The sequence below is a fragment of the Falco rusticolus genome, chromosome 7 (genome assembly GCF_015220075.1).
Source record: "Falco rusticolus isolate bFalRus1 chromosome 7, bFalRus1.pri, whole genome shotgun sequence".
NCBI classification, from domain to species: Eukaryota; Metazoa; Chordata; class Aves; order Falconiformes; family Falconidae; genus Falco; species Falco rusticolus.
The window spans coordinates 42,672,125-42,699,446 of record NC_051193.1 but is presented as its reverse complement, the minus strand read 5'-3'; the positions used below and the strand labels follow the sequence as shown (position 1 = coordinate 42,699,446).

Genomic DNA, 27,322 nt, shown 5'->3' with positions numbered 1-27,322 from the left:
GAGCTTTACGCTCAAGGCAAGTTTGACAGATTGGGAAGGATTTAAATTCAGGCTGCTTAAGAAAACCTGCAAAATGACAGATTTCCTTATCACGATGTCTGCTCTGACACCAAAGTTGCAAAAATCACGTTTCAGATACGTCGCTGAGACAGCATGGGGACTCTCACATTGCAGCAGCAGGTTGTATCGAATCTTGTAGTGACCAAGTGCTCAAGTCTCGCCCTCTCTGTAAAATTTATTGCTGAGAACTGCCCTGTCACAGACGTTTCAAACACACTGTAAAAACTCAACCCTGGAAAGTAATTTCAAATGAACTTTTTGAGGAAAAGATAGCTAATTATTCTTGCCTAATGCACACTCTTATTTAAACTGAGATTACTAATTTGTATTAATACGAAGTCCAAGCACAAAAGCTTTGACTTTTGTAGTTTGCATAGAATATGCCACGAAACATACCTTTTTCAGAAACAAAAGTGCTAACCTACACCTGGGTGTGGTCACATATAATCCAGCCTCAGATTTTAATTTCTCTTATTTCTATTTGTATGTGATACGTTAACGTGTAACATCATGATTGTTGCAACATTGGTGCTGTGAATGTCCAAAAGGAAACCAACTAGAAAATACATGTAAGGGTGTCTCGTTTGTAAAGCAACTGAATAAACTCCCCTTCTTAGGAAGCACTGCTGTGCAATCAAAGCCATCTTCTGTAAAAGTAGTAAGGAAGCAGGAAATAACGTTCAGTTTCAAATTACCAACTAATATTATTTAGATTTTTGGAAAAAGGGGGAAGAATGTAGTCATTGAGTTAGACCCAAAGATTAATTGCTGTTTTTCAACTGAGTATGAGAATACTGAAAGATGGTATCCTTGTAAAGAGTATTCTACAACCATCTTTGATTCACTAAAACTGGTATTCCAAAGGGATTCAGAGGTTTTAAAAAAATACCACTAATGCCATTTTCCTTCAGCTTTAATTACGTCTTTTTTATTTTTGTAAGTCAAATGAGTCAATATATTGGTATTCCTAAATCACCCACCTTGCACGTTGATGAATTGGTCTACCATCATTGTTCTGAGTTACGAAATTTCAAAGTCTCTTTGGAATACTAATTTCATATTTATAGGTTTCACTTTTTTTATCCCATCCTATTTCCCTGAATTTTTTCTCGACAGTTGCTGATGTAAAATTTCATATAAAATATTTAGTCACAAAATAGTATTGCTTTTATGCACATTGTGGTAAGATTTTTTTCTCCCCCGGTAAAAACTATACCATCTTCCATAAAATCCTAAACACATTAAGAACTGTGATGCAGAACAAAATTACACAGGGTGAAACAGGTACCAGCACAACAGTGAGATTATATTACATCAAAAAATTTTAATGGTCCCAAATATATACTCAACAACTAAGCATACACTCAGGGGGGCAAAAAAAAATTATGACACAAAAGTGACCACATCTAGAATTCCACTCAATCTTTAATCAAGAAGGGACAAACAAATCCCCCACCTCCAAAAAAATTTCTGCAGTTTAAAGGGCAAAGGGAACAGATTACAAAAAAAACAAAAACAAAAAAAAAAAAAAAAAAAAAAAAAAAAAAAAAGAAAAAAAAAGAGAAAACTTTATATTCAGCCCTCCCCCTCAGAGGTTTTAAAACCTGTTGTAGCTTGACTAAAATGTTCAGAATGTATGATTTCAAAGGCAGGTCTCTTTTATACAAAGAAACTGCTGGCATTCTTAACTAGTGAAGAATTATGGCAAAAAATGCCTTTTCTTCAGAAGTCTCATACATGGTCCAAGAAAGCATATTCTGATTGTAGCAACTGACCAGCCAATCCAGAGTTCCACTAACAAAACTCCTGCCCTGTTGGCTTTTTGTTTGTTTGTTTTGTTTTGTTTTCCATTTCCTTCCCTGAGAAAAGGGCAATGTGTGGTCCAAGCTGGAGAGCTCAAAGGCGTTAAGTCCTTCCCCTAAACGAAGTATTTCTTCCCCTTCTTCTGCTCCTTTGAATTGGCACTTGATTGGCAGAAATCTGTTTGTATAGGTTGATCTGTGTCACACACAGTAATTCACAAAAGATTGCTGCTTTGCTGTGGGTTTGTTTTGTTTTTGGAAAAAATATCCTTCCCCCAACTGGTAATGTTCTTCAGCAGTTGCCATTACGATGACTCAAGCTTTGCTTTCTTTGACAAAGGTAAAGTTTCCTCTTTGTCTTCATCTTCATCATCCTCTTCATCATCATCAGGATAATCTACAAGCCCCACAAGGCCTCCCTACAAAGACAAGACACAATTACTATAATTAAGAAAATGTTTGTACATTGATACTTCACATTTGTATTGGAAAATTATGTTTGCACAGAATATTGCCATACACATACTGATTCATGAAGTTTTGAGTAAAATGAATAAAAATAAATCCTTCAGTATGGATGAAAATGACATTGTCTGGAAAATGTTTAGATGAGTAAGTCCAAAACAGGGTTTTACCTATCGAACTGGACAGAAGTATTTCCAGTTGAAATTTAAGAAAATCCACAAGTCTACTTAGTTTTGCTAAGTGCCACTGTAAGTGCCCCTGAAGCTCTATCTGTAAAGATGGGTTTTTTTTTTGGGGGGGGGGGGTGTTGGGTTTTTTCTTTGTTTTGTACCAAGCATAGCTGACTGCAGCAATGAGCAATCTGGAAGCATTTCAGAAACAAATACAGAATATCCTTAAATTTGAATTTTTGAATCACAATACTTGCAAAACATAGGCTGTCTTCACAGAAGCTACTTTAAATGTGTAATAGCTGAAAGAATTTTTTGTATAATACAATTAAATGAGGTATACAGCTTACAGAATTTAAACAACTTGGCCACTAAAGATGAAAGCATATCTAGTAATATCAAAAACTCCCTTGTACTGCAAATAACCACAAATTTTAAGATTAGGCAGGTCTGTACCCATGAAAAAGCAGCATGAACTTCTATAACTTCCTCCAACTACACTAAGCTGCAATTTCTGAAGCTCAACCAGCATTTGACTACAATGGCAGTTACTGGTGCTTTACTCAAAGATCATACTACTTATTTGGGTGTCTAGTGACAGACATCCAAACCAGAAAATTCCAGCCAGTTACACACATTCTGAACAGTCACATACAACATAACACTGAGTATACTACACATAAAATAATAGGATCAGGTAATTAATGAAAAACCCAATTTTAACAGTTTCTAGTTTGCAACTGTAGCACATTGACGAACAGTGCACACTGCAGTGAAAGAAGATAGCTTATGCCTGAACCCATGAACAGTTTTTTTCAGTACACTGTGTATTCAGTGTAACCTGATCATTTTTCTTTTCCCATCACAACTTGGAATTCTGGAGCCAATACTGTATGCAATACGCTCCATATGTCAAGTCCATTTCAGATTCAAGGAATTACGCTTGAGAACAAGCCTCCAGCAGAAATACAGAATAGACTGAACTGTATTCCAAGCAATTTTATGCCTTTATAGAAGTGCTTGATTAACTACTGTGTTTTTTTAATAAATGAAATAAGTCTGCTTCCTCTTCCTACACAGAAGAATTTAAAGGAAGTGTCCCTTAGTTCTTCCATCAGCTGAACTCCTCTCACACTGGAGTTTTCAACAGAAGGTAACCCAAACACAAACTTAAGTCGTGTTTACTATAAGGAAGAAAAAAACCCTAAAACCCCATTTGCCTTTACTAAAAACTAGGTGAACAAGCAGCATGGTGGCATTAAAAAATAAGGAGGAATCAGAATTATTCCAAGGCCACCTGAGAACTGAGATACATACCTGACCTTCCACAGAAATGGAAATAATACTTACAGCATCCTACAATGTATTTTAAAATTATTTAAACAGGCTTTCTTCTTCTATTTCAGTGTGTTCCAACCCAAAACTACGTTATTTCAAGAGGTAAAAGGAGTCATGCTAAGATATTAAAAATTACTTTTTGTTCTGGCTTACAGCAACCACCCCTTCATAATACAATTTCTTTCTTTCACACGTGCCAGTTTTATCATGCTGAACAATATTAAAAATGGAACAGTAGAAATTCTCAATGGAGCTCATGGGACATCATGGAGCCTGGCAAAATTTGGCAATGTTTCCAAAGTATTTCTACCTGCGAAACAACCCTGTGCAATTTAACAAAAGCCAGGTGTTGTCTGTATTTCACAGTAAAGATCACTGCAAAGAGCAGCTAATGATATGCTTCATACTTCAACAGTTTGGGCGTTAAAAGAGCTTTTATTTCTTTTTATATACATGAAAGATCTCCTTAAAAATGCTGAAGGCCAGACAAAAAGTACACACAAACCAGACAGTCCATTATTACTTAACACGTCAGAATTCACACAAACTTGGGAGAGATGCTGAAGCAAATTTCTAGTCTGTAACAATTAAGTCAACCTATGTCCATTCAAAACTACCTTAGTTGTAATAGCTGCCATCTGAGATGTGCTTTTAGAAACTGATCCTGGAGACCCAGGGGACCCTGGTGATCCGGGAGACCCTGGTGATCCAGGCAGATTACTTGCAGATGACTGGCTGGTAAGGTTAGATTTTGTACCACTGGAAAAGGAAAGCTTGAAACTTGGGCTCTGACGGCCTGAAAGGTTAGTTTTCAGCAGAACTTCCTTTTCTTCACTCTCTTTCACTGGAGAGAAAAAAATACACACACAAAAAATTGAGGAAGTAAAGCAATATAATCAAGCAAAAAATGTAATTACAAATGACTTTACTGTGTGGGAAAAGGCTTAATATTTTATGTACAACTTGGTAAAGTGAGTCATCACAGACTTTTTTTTTTCCTCTCCAAACGACTATACCACCTACCAGCTGTTGCCATTGGCCAGGAATGAACACTTCTATTCTACCAATGATATCACCTGAACATTTTCAAGAAGATTTTTAATTAGAAACTTGAATAAAACACAGGAAAACGTGGCTATCAGCTAAGATTGTCACTCAAATGCTTTAAGAAATCAACAACGTTTTGGATCATTCCGATTTTAAAGACAACAAAACTTGTTTTGAAGGGGTCGTCTACCAACTTGGTGTCACGATTTCAAAATCTAAGAACTTCGGAATAAATACATGCAGAGCCTTCATTGCAGTAGGACTAAAGAATAGGAGTTACTGCTCCTACATAAACCATATGGCATTCTTCTTCTCATCACTTACATTTTTTCCTTTCCATGAATTTACTGATAGGGTCCATAATATCTTCATCATTTTTAGTTTTATCAGAAGGGGGCACCACTGCCTCTCCATCTTCCATATCGTCTTCATCAGTATTGAACCACATTTCCTCCTCATCCTCCAAGGTTCTTGCATCCCTTCTGTATCTATGGTTTCTCAGAATGGAACGCATGCTGCAGAACAGTAAGTTTTAAAACTTATGATTAAAAAACCAGCTCATATTAATAATAAAAATTCTATTTGACATTTACAGTGACAGCTTACAGATACAAATATTGTAGAGCAATAAAACCACCAGCAAATCATTCTGTAATGCAAATCTTTGTATTTTCAATGCAAAAAGCATTAAAAACTTTTCTTTATAAAGAATCAAATAAGGTAGAACTCTGCTAATAGCACATTCAGGCTACTCTACCTTGTCCAAAATTCTGTAGCTTACAAACAGCACTATTAAAAGTAATTTTAATAAATGTCACTAAAGTTGCATTCAGGCTAGGTTTAGCAGTTTGCACTGGTAAATAAAAAGTAGTAAAACAAAGAGTTTAGAAACTAGACTTTTTCTGAAAATACTTTACAACTTGTCAGTATCTGGGGTCCAATGTGTTAAAGAGAAAAACAAACCCAACCTCAAATCTAGTTTAAATGTGACTTCAGTTTAAAATAGACACATTAAAAAGACAGCTATTTCTTTCTGCTACATCCATCTGTTAAATTTTTGGTCACTATCAAACTTTTGCATTCTTCAGAGCCTTGGATACAAAGTGCTATTTCTCCCTCCCCATTTGATCTATTACTAGTGTTGGTCTATCTCAGCTCCATTTTCCTTTTCTTTTCTCTCACAGAAGCAGTATTACGGCCTTGGAGGAGAGGGACAGTGATGTGCACCCTGAAGAATAGGGGGAGGAGAAGTGGAAGAGAGGTTAAAAACACTCTTTTTATTGCTAATGTTGATTTTTAACAGTCAATTTCCAACAAAAGCATGAAACGGTTGACACATTTTCTGTAGCACTTCTTCAAAATTCACTGGTCACAATTAAGTCTGAAATTTGATGTTTTTCATAGTCTCTGTTACTGGAATCAAAATGTTAATAATATAGTCTCAGCTTATTCTATTTAGAGAAAAGGTCTTGCGTTACTGGCTGCAGGAAAAAGTCAGAATGGAAAAATTAGGAAACTACAAGGTATTAAATAAGAACGCTAAATGTAGTTTTAAAAATCTTAATACTGAATAATTTGCTTGCCAACATTATAATCTGGATCTATACACAATGCATCACTTTACACTGCATTTACATTCAAGTTCTGCTAATAGTGTAAAAATATTACTTAAGTGGCACTCTTCTGAATACTTTTGTGGCCTGCGTCAACAAATTTTTTGGCCTCCTTCCTTACTGAACTATTCTTTGCTAAAACGGGTAAACAGATTCTTGGGTTTTGCATTTTATTATTTCTGGGTTTTCACTTAAGAAATTACATGGACTGTGAATGGGGCTTGTGCAGCCACTATGTAAGATGAAGAAAGAAAGTAAAAAGCTGGCTGGTTGAGCTACAGACCTTGAAGCTATAATTTTCTGCTGGATAAAGTCAAGCAACACCCCTATACACAATCAACTTAGCTCAACTTAAGCCAAGAAAAGCCTAATGTTTTACTTCCTATACTAAATGGAAGTTACTGAAGGAAGTGGCTGGGTGCTCTTTCTAACACATGCATTAATGCAAGAATCATAGGCTTGAATTTCACAGCTGTTTAAAACAATAAGCTTAAGCTGACACAAGCCAAGATCGTCTCACCTGTAAAATACTACTACCCAAAACTGCAGATCCCATGTATACTTTTGAAAATGCTTCAACATTTTAAAAACAAATCTATGATTACACTCTCATTTTAATTGTACCAGTCCGAAATTTAAATATTGGTTAAGAAATCTTGTGGCAGAAAATAAAATAGCTTAAAAGTCTGAAATTTAAGGATGTCCTAGTATGACTATTTAGGATTAATTTCTTAAACTGTTTTCACACAAACTTGGGACAACCGAACAAGAACAGGTCTTGCTAACAATTCTTAAAGAGTAACTCATTTATTCACACAAGCAGTACGTTTTCTTTTAATGAAACTACACATTTGTAGTAATAACATTTGACAAAAATAAATGGAGTAAAAAGTCCTAAACTTCCTATTTTTATACACCCTAACCTTTTAACCTTAGGTAACTGCGTACTAAGGAAGGGAACTTCTGTTCTGGCAAACAGGAGGAGTGATTCACGTGTTACATCAAATTATTTTTTACTCCATCAGCAAATTAACAGTGACAAAAAAGCATTCTCTGAAAATTTCTTAGTATATTCTATTTCTCAATCATTTTGGTAGAGCTTATCTAAATAACTACTCTCCAAACTAATTAAAATAAAAGGAAATCTGATGTGAATTTTTGAAGGAAAAATCCACAGAATGGAAATTCACAACTGAATAATCCTTTAAAAGAAACAGTGGGAATCTGCTATTTGGGCAAATGAACTTCACTTGACAGGCTTCCAGCCTCATCAAAATAGTGTTCATAAGTTTAGGATATAACAACTTAGCATTATTACTGGGGGTCCAGCAACTAATGCTAGCTGAAAGCTGATCAAGAGTTTGAAGCGACACATCTGAAAATCACACTTTTAAACAGGTAAATTCAACAGTGCTTAAGATGCAAGCAGGAGTCTAAACTAGTAAAGCACTAATATACTAGTAAGAGCATTTAGTGCATTTTACCTGTCAAGTTTTGGATTATCTTGTCTTTCCCTTTGTTGTTCAAATCGTAGTTTCAGTCCCTTGAATGTCTGCACATAATCTACATCTTCCAGCGCCTTCCAATAATTTTCAATCACATGAGCCGTTAACGATTTTATATCTTCCTACAGGAATGAACAAACATAAAGCAAATTGTTTTATGCTATGATTATTTTAATTGAAATGAATTTATTTAATAGAAAATAACTCAAATGAGGGATTTTTTATTAACATTCCATAGGAAGCACCCTATTAATTTACTTATGCTAAAATGAATATTACACATACAAGTGTAGTTAAAAATCTAGAGCTTCAAATATTTGATTAGCAAAACAGGCATAACAGCAGCAAATTTCTAGCAGTATCCTCTCCTGAACACGGATTCTAAAACCCCGATAGAAAATTATACCAAAACCAAATCTAACAGGTCTTTCCCAATGAAACTTGTAAATATTTTTACACTGATAGATTAACTGGTGTCTGTTGTAATCACTCGATGAAAAAATATGTCTATGAGATACAGACTTCACATTCATATTGTTTCTTTCCTTGCTGCAAATAAATTACTTATACAAAAATAATTATTCAATGCATTCGTTTAGGATGAGAACAAGGAAGACATTTTTCATTAGAAACAAACATCAAGTTTTTCCTTTGTTGCCGCACAGTGCTGGTCAAGGTCCTTTACAAAAGCCTCCCAGCTGTTCTGCTATTTCAGTTTAGCGCTGTGGCTGCCCAAAGCCACCCTAGGCAGCTGAGAGCAGCACAGCTCTGCACACTGCAGCAGGAAAACTGCTCCTGTGCACTGTCTGGCTTTCTTAGCACCGCACAGCCCCGGGAATACACTGCAGAATGAACACCTGAATTATCATCTAATAAGGACAAACAAAGCAACATAAATCTTAATACACTGATTATTTTCCTTTTTGGCTACATGCTCAAAGGTCACCTCTTATGAAAGGTAAATACATCAGCAACAACAAAACCACACTTCTTATACATTTTCTCTCTTTAAAAACAAACCTAGATAAAAAAAGTTGACAAAAAATATTGGGAGATGCCAAGAAGTGTTCTTGAAATGCAACCTGGGTATCTATGTCAAAGAGAGGATAACAAAATAGAAGATCATTTATTTCCCCATAGCATAAACTGTAGAATCAGCACCCAGTCTCACGGAGTACTGAAAGACCACAGCACAGAAGTCAGTGCCATCACCTATATGGATTAACTTTTTTCATGGCTTCAAAACCATTTTTACATCAACTCTTCCATGATGATTAGGTCATCTCAGTCTTAAATCACCTTGAGTCCCAGCTTAAAGAGGAAAGAGGTCATCAGCATGGAAGACAGCAAAAGGTGACAAAACCTCCTTTTTTCCTCACCTACTTAACCCTCCACAACTGTCTGCACCCTAGCTTGGCCCCACTTACAACATTTATGGTCTGTGCAGAATCTTGTCAGAATCTGGATGCAAACAGCAGTGAGGAAACAGTACTGTGCAGACAGCCAAACTGGCATGAGCACTTCGAGAGACTCCCCATGGAAGAAACTTTCTATCACTCCTTTAGTATACACAAAAACCCCTGGTATCTCTTCTGTATATTTCCATATTCTGTTAACTGACATCACAAAGCACAGCTAAATTTGATGGGTTTATAGCAATAGCTTCAAATCACATTCCTGTCATAACAGTATCATCCAATCTGCATGATGAAAGTTGCTTAGCACTGCCTTTGCAAATCTTGTTACTGTGAATACACTCTTGACTGAATTTAATTTTCAAGTTATGGTACTGCTTGAATGTAAGAAAGAACATGTACAAATATGTAACATTGATATAAAAGAAAGTTCATTTAAATACAGTATCACATGGTCCCATTATGACAGCATAATTTAGGGTAACAAGTAAAAAGAAAAGTCATCTTGAACCACCAAGATTAACCAATCCAACAAGTATCTTCAGTACGTAACAGCACTCACCACTCTGATAAATTCAAACATCTCTATTATGGCAGAGTTCATCAGATTATAACGGGAACCATTATTTAGAAATGCTTTGACCACAGGTTCAAACAAAAAACTTTTCATTATATAACGGTTGTAGAATTCATCCTTTAGCCCAATTATCTTTCTCTTGAAACGAAGGGCACCTGAAACAGAAATATTGCCATAAGAATTTTAAAATTTTTAAATTTAGACGAAAAAAAATCCAGAAATTACTCGGGGCAATCTGCAACCTCAGTTTTTATACAGCATTACATTATTAGAACCAGACAATACTTTCAGCTAATTCTATGCTTCTCAACAGTCTTGACTATACTGCTGAAGATTACTTGTCTATTTTATCATAAAGAAATTCTCCATATATTTGTACAAGTGAAACCACTTCTGTTCACTGAAGAAATAATATACTACTGTTTAACTATATTACTACTAACATAAAGGTGTATCTTCATTTTTTAAATTACTTATGATAAAGGGAAAATATTTTCCCAGTAGAACTGGGAAATTTGCTTATCATTCCTATTATTCAAATGTAAGTTTGATTACATTCAATGAAGCCCTGTTTGATTAGGATGAAAACTATCTCATTTTAAAATCTGTAAATTACATTTTCTTCACACATGTAGTAAACCAAAGAGTTAATATACATCCAGTTTAAAGCTTTTCCCGAAAGCATACACAAGTACATGAATGTCCACGCATAAAGAGAAAGCAGAAGGTCATCTCACTACAAGGCAGCACATTTTGGTTTGCAGCTAGATGCACATGAAAAAAGATTATTCAAGTTTTCTAAACCCAACCTCAGGTGAATCAGTCACAAATTTAAAAGTTCCATCTTATTGCATGGCACTGCTCAGTCAACTTCAGACTTTGTTTTACTCTATGTGCACAACAGAATAATGGAAAAAATCTCTTCCTTGCCTCCAAAATTAAGTCACACTGCTTTGTTATTACTGTGCAGAGCATGGTCAAGAACTACTAGAGTTTGAAGAGCAGCACAATGAGCTTCTGTGTGTTTTAATGCAATCAGATAACTGTATCTCTAATTAAATACCTTTGATAATGTCTACTAAAAAATATCAAAACTTACAATGGTTCTCTTAGGATACTGAGTACTGAGATACCATCTTTTCAATTCACCTCTACCTTGAGATTAACAAAAATCCTTCTGCTTTTTAGAAAAAAAGACATCTATAAATGTAAACTTATTTACTAATACTAGCTGACGAACATATAAATTGGTATGCAAAACACAAGATTTCTTCCAGCAGAACGAAGAGATGCAACACTCCACATTCACAAAATACTAGTTTATTCTTTAGCTTTCAAACTTACACAATGCCAAGAAAGCGTGCTTCGAGGCCATGAGAACAAGTACCCTTCGCAGGATATCTTTGTTAATGATGTAGTTCTTTATGTGGTAAGTATGATGCTCTACACAGAAAGTTAACAATTCCAGTATTAATGCCAAGAGTTGGGCTGTCTGAAAATCATCTGTAATAAAACCAAAACCAAAATAATTAAACATATCTAGGATACTGCCTCCAGAAGCAAACTTCTAATACTCAACTGCAGTCTTGTAAACATTTCCAAGTTCTTGTATATTCCCACAGATAGCTTAGGGAACATGCTGCAGGGTATGTTTAGTCTTCAAAACAGAAATTGAACAAACGTATTATAGACTGAGTATTTTCTATTTATATAGACATGGCAGGAAATCCTCTTAAACTATAGAAACAATTACATTTTGTCTGTCTTAAATCAGTGTTTGAAAGTTCAGAGAACATAGAACTTCACACCAGCAGGAGCAGCGAGGCTTATTTAACCAAATCTCATTAGGATGTCCACGTCTGTATCAAAGTATTGCCCTATATGCAGTGCCTTGACTTCAGTCTGTACTAAAAATGTGATCTATTATGCCTTTTAACAAAAGTACTATGCAAGAAATCTCGGGCTCTTTTAATACTTCTAGGACATAATCATAACAACATATACAAAACAACACAAACCCTGCTTTTAAGTAGACAAATAATAAATAAACGTTAGATTTATTCTTTTTTTTAAATGTAGTGTTACCTTTTTAAAAATATTGCCAGGTTGTCTACCGCTAAAGAACACAAGTATTTTAAATGGTAAAAAATCTCACTCCCAATCTATCCGGGAGCCAGCTGAAATAGAACAGATTAATTTAAGTAATCCCTTGGAAAACTATACGATAAATTAAAAAGTTGAGAGGACATTTATGTCTCATTTACATCTCTCATTTTACCTCCATTTTAGATGTGTTATACTATTAATAAACAAACAGTGTTGCTGCTAGTAGCCAGCAAGAACAGTTATCATCACAGATCTCTGTGTTCTTAGTCTGATGTAGAACCAATACCCTCAAATTCAGCACAGTATTGTGATACACACCTTATCAGGGGCACTTTTGCATCCTCTCTAGTAATTCCTGACCTTAAAAAACTCTTACGCATATTTACAATTCTGTGTCAATGAACAGTCCCGTTGAGTTACTAAAAACTATACAAATACTTTAATTTTTGCTGAAGCAAAATCTCCAGGAAATGCTGTTCAGTTCTTAAAGCAGGTGTCTGCTGATTTTACTTATAAATTATTTAAATGACTAAATCATGAATCAACATTTTACTCTGAACTATGTATCACAGTCTCAGGTTCTCCTTAAAACAAAAAACATTCCTTGTTATTCTATTTTAAACACTGACATTCAACCACCTTGATGTGCCCAAAAGCCAGCGTGCCATTACCTTTACTAGGCTTGTCCTCCGTAGTATTGGCCAATAAAGGGGCTGTGAGAACATGCATACAATGTTTGTAGAAGAAACCCAAGAACTCTGTCTTTTCTGTTTTCTAAAGAATGAAAAAAAAAACAACCAACAAACTATATGTAATACATATCATCAAATACTCTAAAAACACCAAAGGTAGTTTTGTTTGAAGGCATTTACTTACATTGGCAGTGGCAAGCATATTTTCTGGATCAACTAAAGTACGAAGTAAACCCATGAGTAGCACTGCCCCTCCAAGTTCTGGATCTGTGTCACAAATCATGTGTTCTATAATGAGGTTAATGAGTAATATATCCTAACAGGAGGGAAAAAGAAAAAAAAAAAAAAGCAAAAGTCAATTCTAATGCTACTCCCTTGCCCCCAGTCTTCAGAATTCAGAAATTACCTTCTGAAAGGGTGACCCCACCTGGTCAGAGATGGTGCTTTATCAAAATTTTGTACAATGTAAACTACACCACCAACCCTAAACTTAACAGAAACAAATTAACTTTACAGCCCAGCGACACATTCTGGTTAAGTTATTCAACAGTAAAAAGGCAAGCAGCTAAAACACGTTCTGAAATTAACAATCTAATTTAGCCTTTAGTCTTGAACACTTAGGACCATGATTCCACTTTCAATGTGCACGACATTAAAATGAACACAGGTTTCTTACAAGTAAATTAAAAACACGTGTACATGCTAAGATCAAGACTGAAATTTATACTTTGCATTTAAAGGAAGCCACAATTAAAAAACATTTTTTTTTGCTTGTATGACAGCTGATGTTTACCAAAATGGTGATTTATGCTAAGCTGCTTTATTTTACACTCAATAGAACAAGAATATGTAAATGGGCAAACACTCATGTCCCCTGACTAACAGAACTTCTAAAACCACAGTAGTTCAGTACCCTGTAACCATCATGACTACATTCCATACTTCTTCAGAATGAGGACTCATGTCACTCATACAGTTGTAAATATAAACCAGTAATTTAAAAAAAAAATACACACATTTCTGAGGACCCTCTACTTACATCATCATTCTGCTGTGCTTCCTGCATGACAAACTCTCGTACCATGGATGGGTTGTATTCAACCAAATATGAGAATATATCAGTGGCTGCACTTCGTACTTGTGCATCATCCATACCCTGAAAAGTCAAATAAAACCGTTTATGTTTCCTCAAAATAAAGGCTTAAACTGAATGAAGAAAAGAAAGTAAGTATCTTTTAATTCCTACTTACAAGTCATACCTATTACTAAACTGTATTCTAAAACATAATTGACTCTAACCTCTTTGTACATTTGACAACTGTGGGGCAAAATAAATGTTATGGTTTCCCTGCCCTTTGATCTAGTTCCCTATTTTTTTACTTAAGTGTACACCAAGCAGCATGTGAAGATAGGAAAGCAGATGAGAAAACAAAAATATAAAAGTGCCAAGGCACTTACCAATGTCATATTTTAACTACTTTTCAAGTTTTACAAAAATGTTTAAAATGTTCTGAATCTCACGCTAAGCTAAGACAAAGCAAACCCTTCAGAAAACCATGTGACTGAGGTTTGGCATACTTACTTTTTTAAAAAAACCTCTCTGGAGATAATTGTTCACAAATAAATTTGAACTGACTTACCAATATGACTTCTAGTGCTGGCAGTATGCCCATATTAGACAAGGTTTTGAAAAATGCATCTCTGTTTTGAGGTTGCAGTGTTTGAGAGAATGCACAAAACTCTTTCAGAAAATTTACCTGAAAACCAGTAATAATATACTAGTTAGTAACTGAAAAAAAAAGATGCATGTATCACTTTGTAGCAACTGTCCCTTTCATGTATATTTTACAGTCTTCTTACCAATTCCTGTCTTTTCTCCTCATCCGTGGCTTCATCTGTTAGTTGTGCAAACAAGTCTGTCAGAAATTTTTCATCTTCCTACAAAGGCAAAACAATACCATTTGTTTATTTGACAAAATCAAAAAGGCAGCTAAGTATAATATAAAGTTCTTCTAAACCATGCCTCCTGCAATTAAGAGAACATATGCTTGTGTACTGTAATTAATCATTCAATTTTCAAACAAATTAATATGAATCTTGTTTTTGAGCTTTCATTATGTTCAGCACCACTCCACCCCCCAACACTTAACTCTCCGTTCCTACATATCTTGCATTGCCTTTCGGTTGTCCTTTTTCTAGTTCTACTGGCATTCTCATCATTTTGTCTATGACTTTTTCTTTAACTTCCCTCCTCCTTGTAACGTGCCCATCCCCCTAAACCACACTACAATACTTTTGCTTCAACTGTTTACATATATTTAGAAATATTTATTTATATATATATACACATTACATACATTTATAAACATGGTCTCAGCCCTACACACACATATATCTTTGAAATGTTACGAGATCCTTGCAGCAGAACTAAAGCACGGATACCATGAAGGGTGAGCTGCCTAACAGTAAGAACGTTGTAGATTCTTTCCCCCCAATGTTGTGAAAGGTGAATTCTAGAAATCAAATCAAAATAACTATTTTGATCCTATTACATACAGCATTTATTGAGCATTCTGGCTGGCAGCAATCAAAAACCATGCTGCTATTTTTCATGCTGCTGTACCTTAGCAAAACTACACAGCCAAGGCATTACGAACGTGTTTAGCCTGAAAGCAGCAGCAATACTCAGCTTCCCATAACCTTCACAGTTCTAACAACCAGAAGATTAAACCAGAAATAAAACCTTCCCCATCCTTTCCCCAATATTATACAGTAGTAAGACAGCACCTGCTTGAAAAGGATACCTGTACATCAGATATGAACAGGTTTTTTCTAAGCTGCCAGTGTTCTTTCTTGTGAAGTCAGTACACCATGTGCAACATCCCTCCATCCCAAAACCATAGTGCTAGAAAACAAAGTTGCCTTGCTTATGTTTACGCAGCATAAAGCAGAACCGTGAAAGTACTTCAGATACATCCACATGAACTTTTTTACAACTGCGTATTATCTAGGTATCTCATCCAGGCTCACCCTGCAGCCTTGCTGAGAACCTGAGTACCTCAGTTCCAACAGCACACCACGCTAAGGCAGCTACAGGACTGTCACAACGCAATCCACGCTCTCTACATGGCACTGCACAGCACAAATCAACCCCAGATAGGCTGGCATGACCTACTACCCTACAAGGCATTTCAACACACCACACTGTGAGGAAAACCCTGTATTTAGGTTACGCCCCATGTTTCCTCTTGTTTAATGCGCTGTGCTTCTAACCTGACCTAACAGTGATGATGAAAAAGAATGATTTCTGGACACAATTTCAGTGGTATTTCTGTGACTGCTTCAAAATCAAAAGAAAAATAAGAGGTGAGGCCTCATTTGAAGTTTCCTGAAATTTGCTCCAGACGACAGAGAGCTGGAAATGTAAAGTTTGACTTCAACATTTCAACTGTCAAACATGTTCAAAACAACTATTAAGGTCTTTGATTTCAAGAAACGTAACTTAAGCTGTGAAGCATACAAGGGTGACCTGACTACCTGCTGTCCAGCTGCTATATGGCTTGGTAAGTTTCTGTTGTTTAATTCATTAGACATTCACAGGTAACATAACTAACACACAGTAGAGATACTGACATAGTTGTTCAGTAAAATTAAAAAACCAACACAAAATGGAAAAAATGAAACAAAAAAACCAGTTCTTTTGAAGAACATCAAGTTATTCTCCATCATTAGCAGTGCATTTAAGAAAAGGCTAAGTAGTTTGCTTCCATTTATCTGTTTGCTATTTTGATCAAGATGTAAAACTAATCTTATCTGTCAAAACTATTGACAAGATCCATGCTTATCACCAACTGGAAAGCATAACCTCTATTTCCACTCTAAGTGTGAAATTAACTTTTCACCTCCTTCATAATACCTGACAGTAAGTGCAAGTCAGTACCACAGAATATCTCAGAATGATCACTGCAAAAAAAGAATGCAAATTTCAGTATTTCAATATGTCAGAGCCATGATTAAGTGTGCTTCCGTGTAAAAAAAAGGTGCAAATACTACCCAAAGCATCAAATTATTTTTTTCAAGTCAAAATGTGGAAAGACAGGAGCCCCTACACTGCTGCTGGTGATACATGGGTCTTGTTTATGACCCACTGCAGAGCCCCGGTGACCGAGGCAGCCAGGGAAGCTGCACCTGCAGCACTACACGGCTCAGAGCACGACAGGCAGGGCCTCGCTGGGCAGGAGAAGGCGTGGGCAGGATCCCAGCTCAGCGCTCTGACCAGATCTTGCCACATCCCTGCCAGGGTCAAGATATGGCTATCCACAGAGGAGGCCAACCCACTCACCCTGTTACTGGGCTTGCATGTGTTTTGGATTTGTAGAGGAGACTTCCTAACATTGGGAAGTGATGAAAGACATCAACGCTGACATTTCAGGAAGAATCTGCAGAAGTTCGGTATGTAACCATTTTTCATCCTTCCACATACATACTATAACACAGTATTTTACACTTCTGTATTAAATATAACATTGAATCATTTCCCACACCACCTCCTCTCCCAAACTCTACTAAATCCATTGCATTCTTAAATTAATAGGATTATCTGAAATCTCTAGACTTCAGAACTACTACAGTCTATTTAAAAATCAGATGAATTAAGATAGATCTGAGTGATTCGAAGCATCCCCCCTCCCCTTACATGGATAAAATGTAGTAAATTATTAATAATTTAATAATAAAAATATGTAGGCAATTATTCCAAGAAAACAAAACCAACCTCTTACTACCTTTGCAGTTACACCTTAGCCCCGAAATGCTTTTAGGAGTTACCTCATTCCAGATACTTAATGAAAGGTAGAGAGGCTGTTACTGATGGGAAAACCCCCAATTCTCTGACATTTATAGAGAAATTGTCATTGCAGTGAACATTCTAAATACAAGACATTCTCTCTCAAGCTGTAAAATTACTGACAAGGGCGGCGTACCTAAAGACAACATTCCTGAGCAACACTACCAGAATCTATGGAAATGCAGTCTGAGAGCAGAGTTCACATCTTTTAGAAGTCACAAAGCACCAACACCAAATGCTAGATTTACACAAGCTCAATTGTTTTCTTTTTCCCAACTTGCAGAAATCCCCCCAAAAATATCTGTGAAATGAACACGGCCCAAACGCCTAATTCTTTGCAGTATCTGGCCTCCTCATGCAGAGAAGTATCAAAACCCATTTGGATGTATCATAAGAGGCTGTGAACGTCACAACTGTTTTCCAAGAAACTGAAACTGCAAACGACAGTTTACAGGGTAATTGTAGAAGCTAGCTATTTTCCCATTAAGTACTTCACATTAAATGTGCAATACTTAAACTATGCATATATCAAACACTAAGTATATTCCATTATGCTTTTGCAGCATCTAAGCAGATGCTCCTATGATTTAATACGCTTCAAAGTTCATGAGATAAAATTGAGCCGGGTCATCTACTTGCTCAATCATTTATAACTTTAAAAACAAGAAAACCCACAGACAAAGTAGGATCCAAAAAAAGACACCATTCAAATTTCTGATTCAACTTTCAAAGCAGTTCTCCTCCTCCCAAAAGGCACTTAAAGCATTTTCAAAAGCAGGCGTCTCTTAAATTAACTTTCAGTTATCCAATACTTCATGTGTGCGATTACAGAAAAATGACGAAAAACATCCCTTTCTCAAAAAAATCCAAGAAACTCAGTGACACCTAACCTGGAAAAAGAGGATATCTTCCATGCTATTTTCTACCTCCATATTCATTATAGGCAGAAATAATATTTCAGCCCAGAAAGTGAGTTTCATAAAACGTTACCATCAAACAGAACATTCCTTCCTGATACCACACTGGAAGATTTTAGAGTTTAAAATGTTTCAGTCCCTTTTATCTCAGACTGCCTTCCCACACATGCCTTCATGAGCTATCAATAAGCTATTTCCACCTGAGACAACATGCTGAAACACCAGCAGGATCCACCTAATCACATCTGCAGTTTCTGTACACATTGAAAATAATTTGCTACAATGAAGAAGTTCATGTCAGAAATTATTAGCATGCACCACTTGCAAACTTCTTTCACTAAGTCATTTCACCCAGAAGGTGACATCCTTTTGTACTTTATTGCAAGGTAAATTCTGCTGAAAGTAATCTCCAGGGTTATTCCTGAGCCAACTACTGAAAAACAGCAGGCTGGCAGATGTTCCAGTCCTAATATGTTTGGGCAAACCTACCAACATGCACTGACAAAATTCTTCCTCTAAAACAACTACCAATAATTACATTTACATCCATGGGGTTCTTCTGTTTATAAGTAACCATCCGTAAAACCACTTTCAAAATTAAACCCAGCCCATTGTTATATATAAATACAGTAAAATATACAGATACACCTAAATGCCTACGATTTTTTAGTTATTGAAAAGGGAGATGGGGACTATCAGTAATTTGATTTCTGTATTTTAAAAAGCTGATTTACCAGTACAGTAATGCCATGTGATCATTGCTCTACTAGGCACATATATTATTTTAACATACGTCCAATCTTCCCCTTCTACTCTGTACTTTCCTGAAAATAAAAGACTCTGAAGTCTAACCGCACAAAATTTATCCTAACAATGTTCCATATTCTGGAAAAACACCGCAGGATCTTGCTGGTAAAAAGAATACGCCAATGAAAGGGGGGACAGAACGGAAGGAAACAGTGTTTGCTCACTCTATGGCGCAGTTTTGCAAGTTTTTGTTTTTAAGAACTAGTTAATAATACAAAGGGAAAGAACTGGTGGCCTCCAGTGTGAACATTAGTATGTATTTTTCAAATTGCAAAAGAGCGTCATATAAAGTAAGAAACACCACTTACCTGTCCCACCCCCACACTCAACACTTGGTGAACTCCGTGTTTCAGCAAGGTTTCTTGGTGGCTATGACATCTCAAGACTAGAACAGGCTGGACCCCAAGCAGTAAGAGCATATTAAGAGGGGCTGAAATTGGAAAAAAAAGTTATATACCTCTCTCATATCTTACATATAGTGAATCATAAAACCTACAACTGAGTAGGTTTCCACAGCAGTTAATTCTGTAGTATCATGGGTTTATTATCCATCGTGATCAACAGTATCTAGTTTAGTGAGATTTTGACGTAGTTACTTAAAGCGACAGATCTTAAGACAATGAAACACAAAGAAGCTAACCTCCATTTCTTGGAAAAGCCTATCAGTGTAAGTATTTTTATAAAGATTATGGGAAAGCTAACCTTAATGAACACAGAACGAGGAATACAGTTCATAACCCTAAATGCCAAAGGTGACCTATTTTCTGGTTTTGGTTTTACCACAGAATGGGCAGAAGTTACTTGCCTACTGAAGAAAGCAAAATCATGGAAGCAGGTATCTTCCATGACTATAGAATTTATGTTGTTTTTTTTAAAGACGTCCAAAATCTCTCCTAACAAAACCAGAATTCTTAAGAATCAGCCTATTGTTATTTACAGAACTCACTAGCTGTAGCTGAAAAACCAACCTTAAATGTCAGCGACCTTAGATGTCCTATCTTGACACCAAATACCTTAAGTAAGACACAGTGGTAATTCTGAGTAAAGTCACCTGGCCTATCAAAAAAAAATAAAAATGGCACAATCTGTAGCCAATTCTAGTCACTTTTCTGTAACTAATGTATGGCTGAGTTAATTTGAGATGAGGATATTGCCAAGTGCCACTGTAGTTGATACACAGCAGGACATGAAAAGGGCTCCTTAGAGCTCATCCTTTTTTCATGGTAGAAGTAAGTTTTTCTTCTCCTTCACAGCCAGTGAGAGAGAAAAAAAAATAAAACATCTCAGTTGTACACACAACAGTTGCAGTATATCGCAGGGTATCAGCTGCTTAGGGAGTTTACTTTTAATCTGAGAAGTAAAATTTCCTAAAAAGATCACTCATTTGTCACACTCTCAACGGTCCAGGAGAGGAAACCTAAAATCAACAGCAGAAGCATTAACAACCTGTATTATGCATCAACTACAAACTTGAGACTCATCCATGGCTACCAATAAACTACCATGAAGCAACCCAGAAACCGTGCAGTTAATAATGACTTATAAAAGAAACAGCTTCTAATGTACACACATACAGTTAGTGACCACCAGCATCTCATCTAAAATAATGAATGCCAGGAACTCCAATTAGACAACTTTAAATCCTTCATGAAATAACACCTCCACCTCCACGAAAGTATCATAACACAACCAGCTACAGAAAAAGGTGCTGAACCATACATAATGGAAGAAAGGCCTTAAGAATTAGTTGTAGTAGTGCAATCAACAAAAGCAGTCTTCTAATTTTGCTCTCAGAACATTATTTATTCTGCTTAAAGAAATGAGAAGGAACAGAATCATATATTTTATACATGGACTGTGGGAAAGGAGGGGGTAGAAAAAGGAAAGGGAAAAATGGAACTTTAGGCGGCAGAGATTACAGAAAAGCACAACCTGACATATTGCTCTATAAAGAAATGAATAAATAAATAAATGCCAGGTAAGTAGGTCTAAAACCTGGTTGAGAGCTACACTGTGAGAACTTGAAAAATCAGTAAGTCAAGCCTTTTGATCTCTTAGAAATGCAACGGGCATAGAATTTGTGATAGCTTTTTTTAATTCTCTCAAAACCAAGAATTGATCATAAATGTCAATTTCCAACAGATTCTTGTTTATAAATTCAGGGAGTTCCCCCTCCATGTTACAGAGCTGTACTGTGAAAGGAATAGGAAATGTAATATAGCACAGGATGTATTTTCTTCCTTGTGCACTACAGCTCTTGGCTCCTCAGAGCTGTAGAAAGCACTTGAACAATTTGAAATATTTACCTAACTTTGACAGTGATGCAGTGCTAATTCTTCTGGCTCCAACACACAGGGAGTATACTTTATTCCCAACCACAGACAAAAGCAACAGAAGTGAAAATAAGGTTCAGAAACTTGCAGTCACACAACCAACATCAGATCTGAACCTTTATTTCAACTGTAAATGGCAACTAACAAGTTTCACAACCACACTAAACCTTGATATTCTAACACCAGCTTACCCTCTGTCTATTAATGTAACACAGATTGTAAGAGACAGAAAAAAGGAAACTAATCAGCCACTAGTCTTCCATCAAGTTACCTGGGGATTACTGGCAAACATGCCCTTAATAGTTCTGCAGGAACAGGTCCCCTTTTTCCTTGCCCAGCCTCCTTTTCAAAGTTCAAGACTCCTCTCAGAATCGGCCACCGAAACCCAAGACTCCCAAGCCCCTTCTCTTCCTCAAACCAAAATGTATCACCCTCAGGACTCCGCTTTTAGCAACCCTTGTGAAGAGGTCCAGATATTTTAGAGACACTAGTCATACTGGATACTCAAGTTGAGACCCCTTAACTGAATCTTCTTCAGCACTCTCTCCGAGTCAGGCTTGTAAGCTTTCTCAAATTGGCCGCTCCAAAACCATTAGGGTCTTCTGACTGTTTCAGATACGCATTTGTGCCTTTGTTTACCAAGGACACACATACAGACGTGAGGAGTTTGGTTCAGTTGGGCATAAGGTGGGGTCTAGTACTACTGAAGATGTCCCACGTGTTCCACCAGGCCTCCAGCGGCTGCTCGAATAAGTAATGGTCAGACCAAAAGGCACCTGCCTCAGCTACTAGCCCCGGGTGATGTCTTGCACATCTGCCACTTATCAAATACTACATGTGTGGACATGACAGATTAAAGCTCCAAGAGCTTTAATAAACAATAGTATTCTGATCAACTGAGTGTGGTGGATGAAAAGTCGGGAGGCCTAGTTCTGACAGAAGGAATTCTCTCTCCTTTGCTGTATTTTCCATGAAAATAAGCAGGGTGCGTTCTGAGATTCAGTTGAAGAGAAATATGATTAAGGTAATCAGCAGCAGCAAGCATTTTTGTCTATTTCTCCAGATCAGATAGCCCCTACAAAGAGTGGCTATTCATTTATTAAATGTTAGGAGAATTAAGATAATGATAGTTAACTTCTACAAACTAAAATATGTGTGCTGTAACACTTTGCTGAGTTAGTTGCAAGCTTTAGGAAGCTCCCATTACAGAGATGTACCGTCTACTTCTACACCATGCAGGAAGTTCATGGGTTGGTGCAGAATACTAAAGACATGCTGGTAAAGTATCTAAAGCATCGTAGAATCTATTTATATTTGCAGTAAGACATAGATCATGAAAAACTGGTAATTCCAAGCAGTATTATTTGGCGACTTACAAGACAAACTAAGAAAATATTCAAGCACCTAAGGCACTCTTATGTTCTGTACTCTCCAAACAACTAATTTAAATTACTTCAAAATTAGAAACAGTTATATCCTGGTATGAGATAGTATTTGTGAAATCTAGTTGAAGTAATTTGGGGGTGGGGTGGGGTGTGTGTGTGTCATGGTTCAAAATACAGAAAAAAACCAAAACTAACTTCAACGCTTCAAAATGCAAACAATACTATTCATTCCAAACAACCTCATTCAGGGTTCTGTGTTTGCTGCATTTGAATCAGTTACAAAGAATCTAGTCCAAAATTGGAAATATGAGAACATATATCTAACAGCTCAGCACTCAAATCCCTGCCTTTTATGTCACACTTCAAAATTACTTTCAGAATCACACAACTGAAGGTTCCACCGAAGCACCTCAATTTTTCCAGGAAAAAATATCCAACTTTCTCTACTCAAGCACAAATAAAAGAGACTGCGAAAACATGAAACTTACCTGTAACATACCAACTATTTCCACTTTATTAAAAAAGATGAAAGAATGAAGTGTTGAGAGCATATTTTCCTCAAAAACTGAGGGAGTGGGTAGGACCATATCTTGAATATATTGTACTCTGTATGTCTGATGTATTTTTTGCTTCAGCTCTGGATCAGATATAGGTATCACCTCTTTAAATTTTGCTGTTTTAGTCAGAAATTCCCTGTGTTTCCGTGACTGTGATAAAGACGGATCATATTCTAGGCATCCAATTATGTCCATTATACATTCCTCGGAAAACATGACTTCAAAAAGTGCAGTTCTGTTCAAAAGGAAAATTCCCTTGATAATTTCATATAAGTGGTGTAGTCCTTCAATGTTCTCCAAGTCTTCACACACATGAAAAATTTCTAAGAGCTTCTTAATATAGCCCTCATTTTCCAGTGCTAGTGCGAGTTTTTCACGACGTAATGGTGAAGGCAATGAAGACGCCACAAGTTCTGCAATTTCTTCTAGTCGACTTAATTCACAAGACGGCAATTCCAGACCTGGTGATGACATATCATCAAAACGTTCTTCTTCAGATTCATCGACAAGGTCCTGAGTAATATCAACAGAAGGGTCTTTGCCTTGAACCTACAAAATAAGATATGTTCAGTTTACTGCTACTTGAATGCTTTTTAAAAAATATAATTACAACTGTCACACACTTCTTCCTTGTACGGCCAAAATCGAAGGGCAAATTAATGTTGACATTTACAGCTGGTTTGGAAAATAAGAGATAATTAAAAGATTTCTTCAAACCGAGGGCTTTACAAAATTATTTCTACATTAGATATTTAATTCTACTTGTTTTCTAGAAAAAGGAGAAATAATAAAGCTAAATTTTGAGTACCTCAAAAAAGACATTCATAATCATTAGTGTGGATGATAACTTTTTAAGAGACTACTGAACTAAGCAGTTTGCTTTCAGTCTTTATTTTCTGCAGATTTTCAAATGCAAATCAGTATTACATTACTGCAGTGACAGCTTTAAACATTTATCTATAGGCTGTTTAACTGCCCTTGGTGCTTTTTAAAGCTTCCACTACCTCACACAGAAGAGAAAGGCCAGCCTTGTTATGTTTGCAGTTCTGGAGAGCTGCAAGTCACAATCTGTTACCCCGTACTTTTTGAATACTCCATAGAGGCACAGAATCCCCTCTTAAGAACACAAAACGCAAACCAACATTAACAAAAGAGTAGTGGAAATCTGGAGCTTTTAGAAAAACAAGGCACAGGACCTGCAAGATCTCTCTAGAGATACGACGATGAAACTGCAGGAAGTACAAATTAGTGAAAAAAACAGAGACAGATGCTTGGGCACCACAGCGTTTCAGCTTTAATGACATCTTAATTGTATCTGCTTAGAGCCTGATTTATGAAATCCAGAAAGGCACTGCTGTGTGGAACAGTAGAAGGTATTGTTCTTTTTAATCCTGAAAATCAGCAAAAAAAATCTGGGAGAAATAATTCTTCATGGATAACAGCAAGCCTATACTTAAAATTAAAATACAAAATGCTGTTAAAACCCACATACTGTTCTGCTTATACAACTGCGGCCACTTCCAGGATAAGTGGTATCAAAGTTTTCCTTTTAGAAGACGCTTTAATGACTGAGGAAGCTTAAGATCTTTCAAATACACTAGACACAAATACAATAGCATGGCCTCAAAACAGGATGTAAAGGCACTGGTTTCTTACAAAAATACTGGATCTTTACATGAGGCTGAGGAAGCTGGGCTTCTTATCTGGCTCTTTCCCAAGAACACAGTTTCCCCTTTCCCCCATTTTGTTTCTGTCCCCAGCTTTTGGTCCTTTGACTGCTAAGGTTCCTGGTTTACCTAAGTTTCTGTACTTATTCACGTAAGTGGTAAACTGTTGAAAAGCCTCATTCCTGAAAAAAGGAATGATCTATACACATGCAACTATAAAACCAGATGTCTTTTGCTTTATTTTAGAAATGAGTGACAACAAACTCCAAAAGACAGAGGCAGATGTTTGTTCAAGAGTGCACATAAAGAATTCAACAGATTTAGAGAAATCCCACCTAATACAGCATAAAAATTAAGAAAAAATGTAAAACTTGGAATGGAAGAAAAAACCCAAAGATCTGACAAACTGAACTAACAACAACAACAACTAACTGACTAAACTCTTTTGGGTATTGACCAATAGTTAGTACCTGATCAAATGTTACCCAGCAACAACACTGACTCAGTGACTACATAGTCATCCGGTCATAATGGTAAAACATAATGAGTTAATTAGCACATGTTAAAATATATACATGCTATAAATAAATTGTTTTATTTCTTTAAACTGTAAGAACTATAGCCCTGAGGTGATAATACAGGGATAGAGCTATCTCCTGCTTCAACTATTAGATCAACCTTTCATAATCTTAACACTCAACAGAAGCATGCTGTCACATTCACACGGACAAAAGTTCTGTTGAGAAAGTCCCTCACCTGAAAGGAGAATGAGGTAAGAGAAAGAGAAGTATGAGAAATGTAGAAAAAGAAATGTGAATAAGATATGGTTAAAGCCATGAAAAATACATTATAAAACTCAGCAAGAGCTCACATACATTCTTCTTTCTACAATAAAACTTCAGACAGATAACCTTTTCCCTTCTAGCAAAATTGGAAAAAGTTAATTATAAAACTAATTTTTATGAAACTTTTTAAGCACTCATTTTAAGCTAAAACTTCCTTGGGTGATAACAGAGCTAAAAAGTTATGTTGAGCAAAAGGACCTGAAAACGCTCTAAAAAAATACCTCAACATAGTTTAAGTTCATATCAAATTTCTGGAGGAAGGAGAGTTTTCAAACTCAAAATGCAAAATTTGGGGGAGGTAGCAACGATGATAGTATCTTTCCATACTTTCCATCTACTGTGTTCAGATTCACCTCTTTGAACAGTCTAAAAATTTTGAACACAAATACTAAAATTATTCAGGTTGCTTCAATCTTAGATTTATCAAACTTACCTGACATATTTTTTCCCATATTTCATCACATCCTGCTTTTTCTTGAAAGCTAAGTGCCAAATCATAATTTTCAGCTTCAGACCACACAATCAAGGTATCCTTTAAAGAGAGGAAAAATATTTTCAGGCCCTGTATTTCAGATTTTAAAAACCTGAATAGTATTTAAAGAGTAAAAGTTTAAAATAAGAACAGCTTGATACCTAACTATAACAGGACAGTATTACAATACAACTGTAATCATCATACTTTGTAGATTTTCATATGTTCTGAAATTCTTAGGATTAAAACCATTTCTGCATAAATCACAATAAGGAAGTTCCAGAAAGATACTGAAGATTCTAGTTCTTAATTCATGGGACCATGGTATTGCAAATCCCAAAAAGGTTCATCTGGAATATGTACTTCTAACTCAGTGCATCCTCTGATAAAATATGGTAACAAAAGCAACAGGTTTTGTTTCTTTTTTAAAATCTGTTTCAACTGGACCACATGAAACTGCATATCTTTTGTAGGATTAAAGTTGTAATATCTTTTTTTAATTTTTACAGGCCCCAAAGGACACTGTGATGATGCACAGAATGTGCTTAAAAAGCAGCCCCAAGATGCCTACAAACTTTAAACAAGAACTGAAACTCAAATATGCACAGTTAATTGCCTAAGAGCATGGATCTTTATTACACTGACACCAGCACACCATATTTACTCATTTCAAACTACAATTCTGAAACAATGCTTTGCCCTA

General features: G+C 36.1%; 1 protein-coding gene across 1 annotated transcript in view; it reads right to left on the bottom strand.

The window, feature by feature from the left end:
- Positions 1-1,364: 1,364 nt before the first annotated feature.
- PPP4R3A (protein phosphatase 4 regulatory subunit 3A) overlaps positions 1,365-27,322 on the bottom strand; it is a 43,119-nt gene continuing 17,161 nt past the window's right edge. Inside the window, exons 3-15 of the mRNA XM_037394284.1 lie at positions 26,581-26,679; positions 23,567-24,184; positions 14,651-14,728; positions 14,431-14,547; positions 13,830-13,946; positions 12,975-13,106; positions 12,770-12,872; positions 11,337-11,495; positions 9,978-10,147; positions 7,980-8,122; positions 5,207-5,397; positions 4,453-4,679; positions 1,365-2,281 (exon numbers count right to left, since the gene is read on the bottom strand). Of these exons, the coding sequence (XP_037250181.1) occupies positions 2,168-2,281; positions 4,453-4,679; positions 5,207-5,397; positions 7,980-8,122; positions 9,978-10,147; positions 11,337-11,495; positions 12,770-12,872; positions 12,975-13,106; positions 13,830-13,946; positions 14,431-14,547; positions 14,651-14,728; positions 23,567-24,184; positions 26,581-26,679 (2,268 nt within the window). The 3' untranslated portion in view covers positions 1,365-2,167. The remainder of the gene's footprint in view (positions 2,282-4,452; positions 4,680-5,206; positions 5,398-7,979; positions 8,123-9,977; positions 10,148-11,336; positions 11,496-12,769; positions 12,873-12,974; positions 13,107-13,829; positions 13,947-14,430; positions 14,548-14,650; positions 14,729-23,566; positions 24,185-26,580; positions 26,680-27,322) is intronic.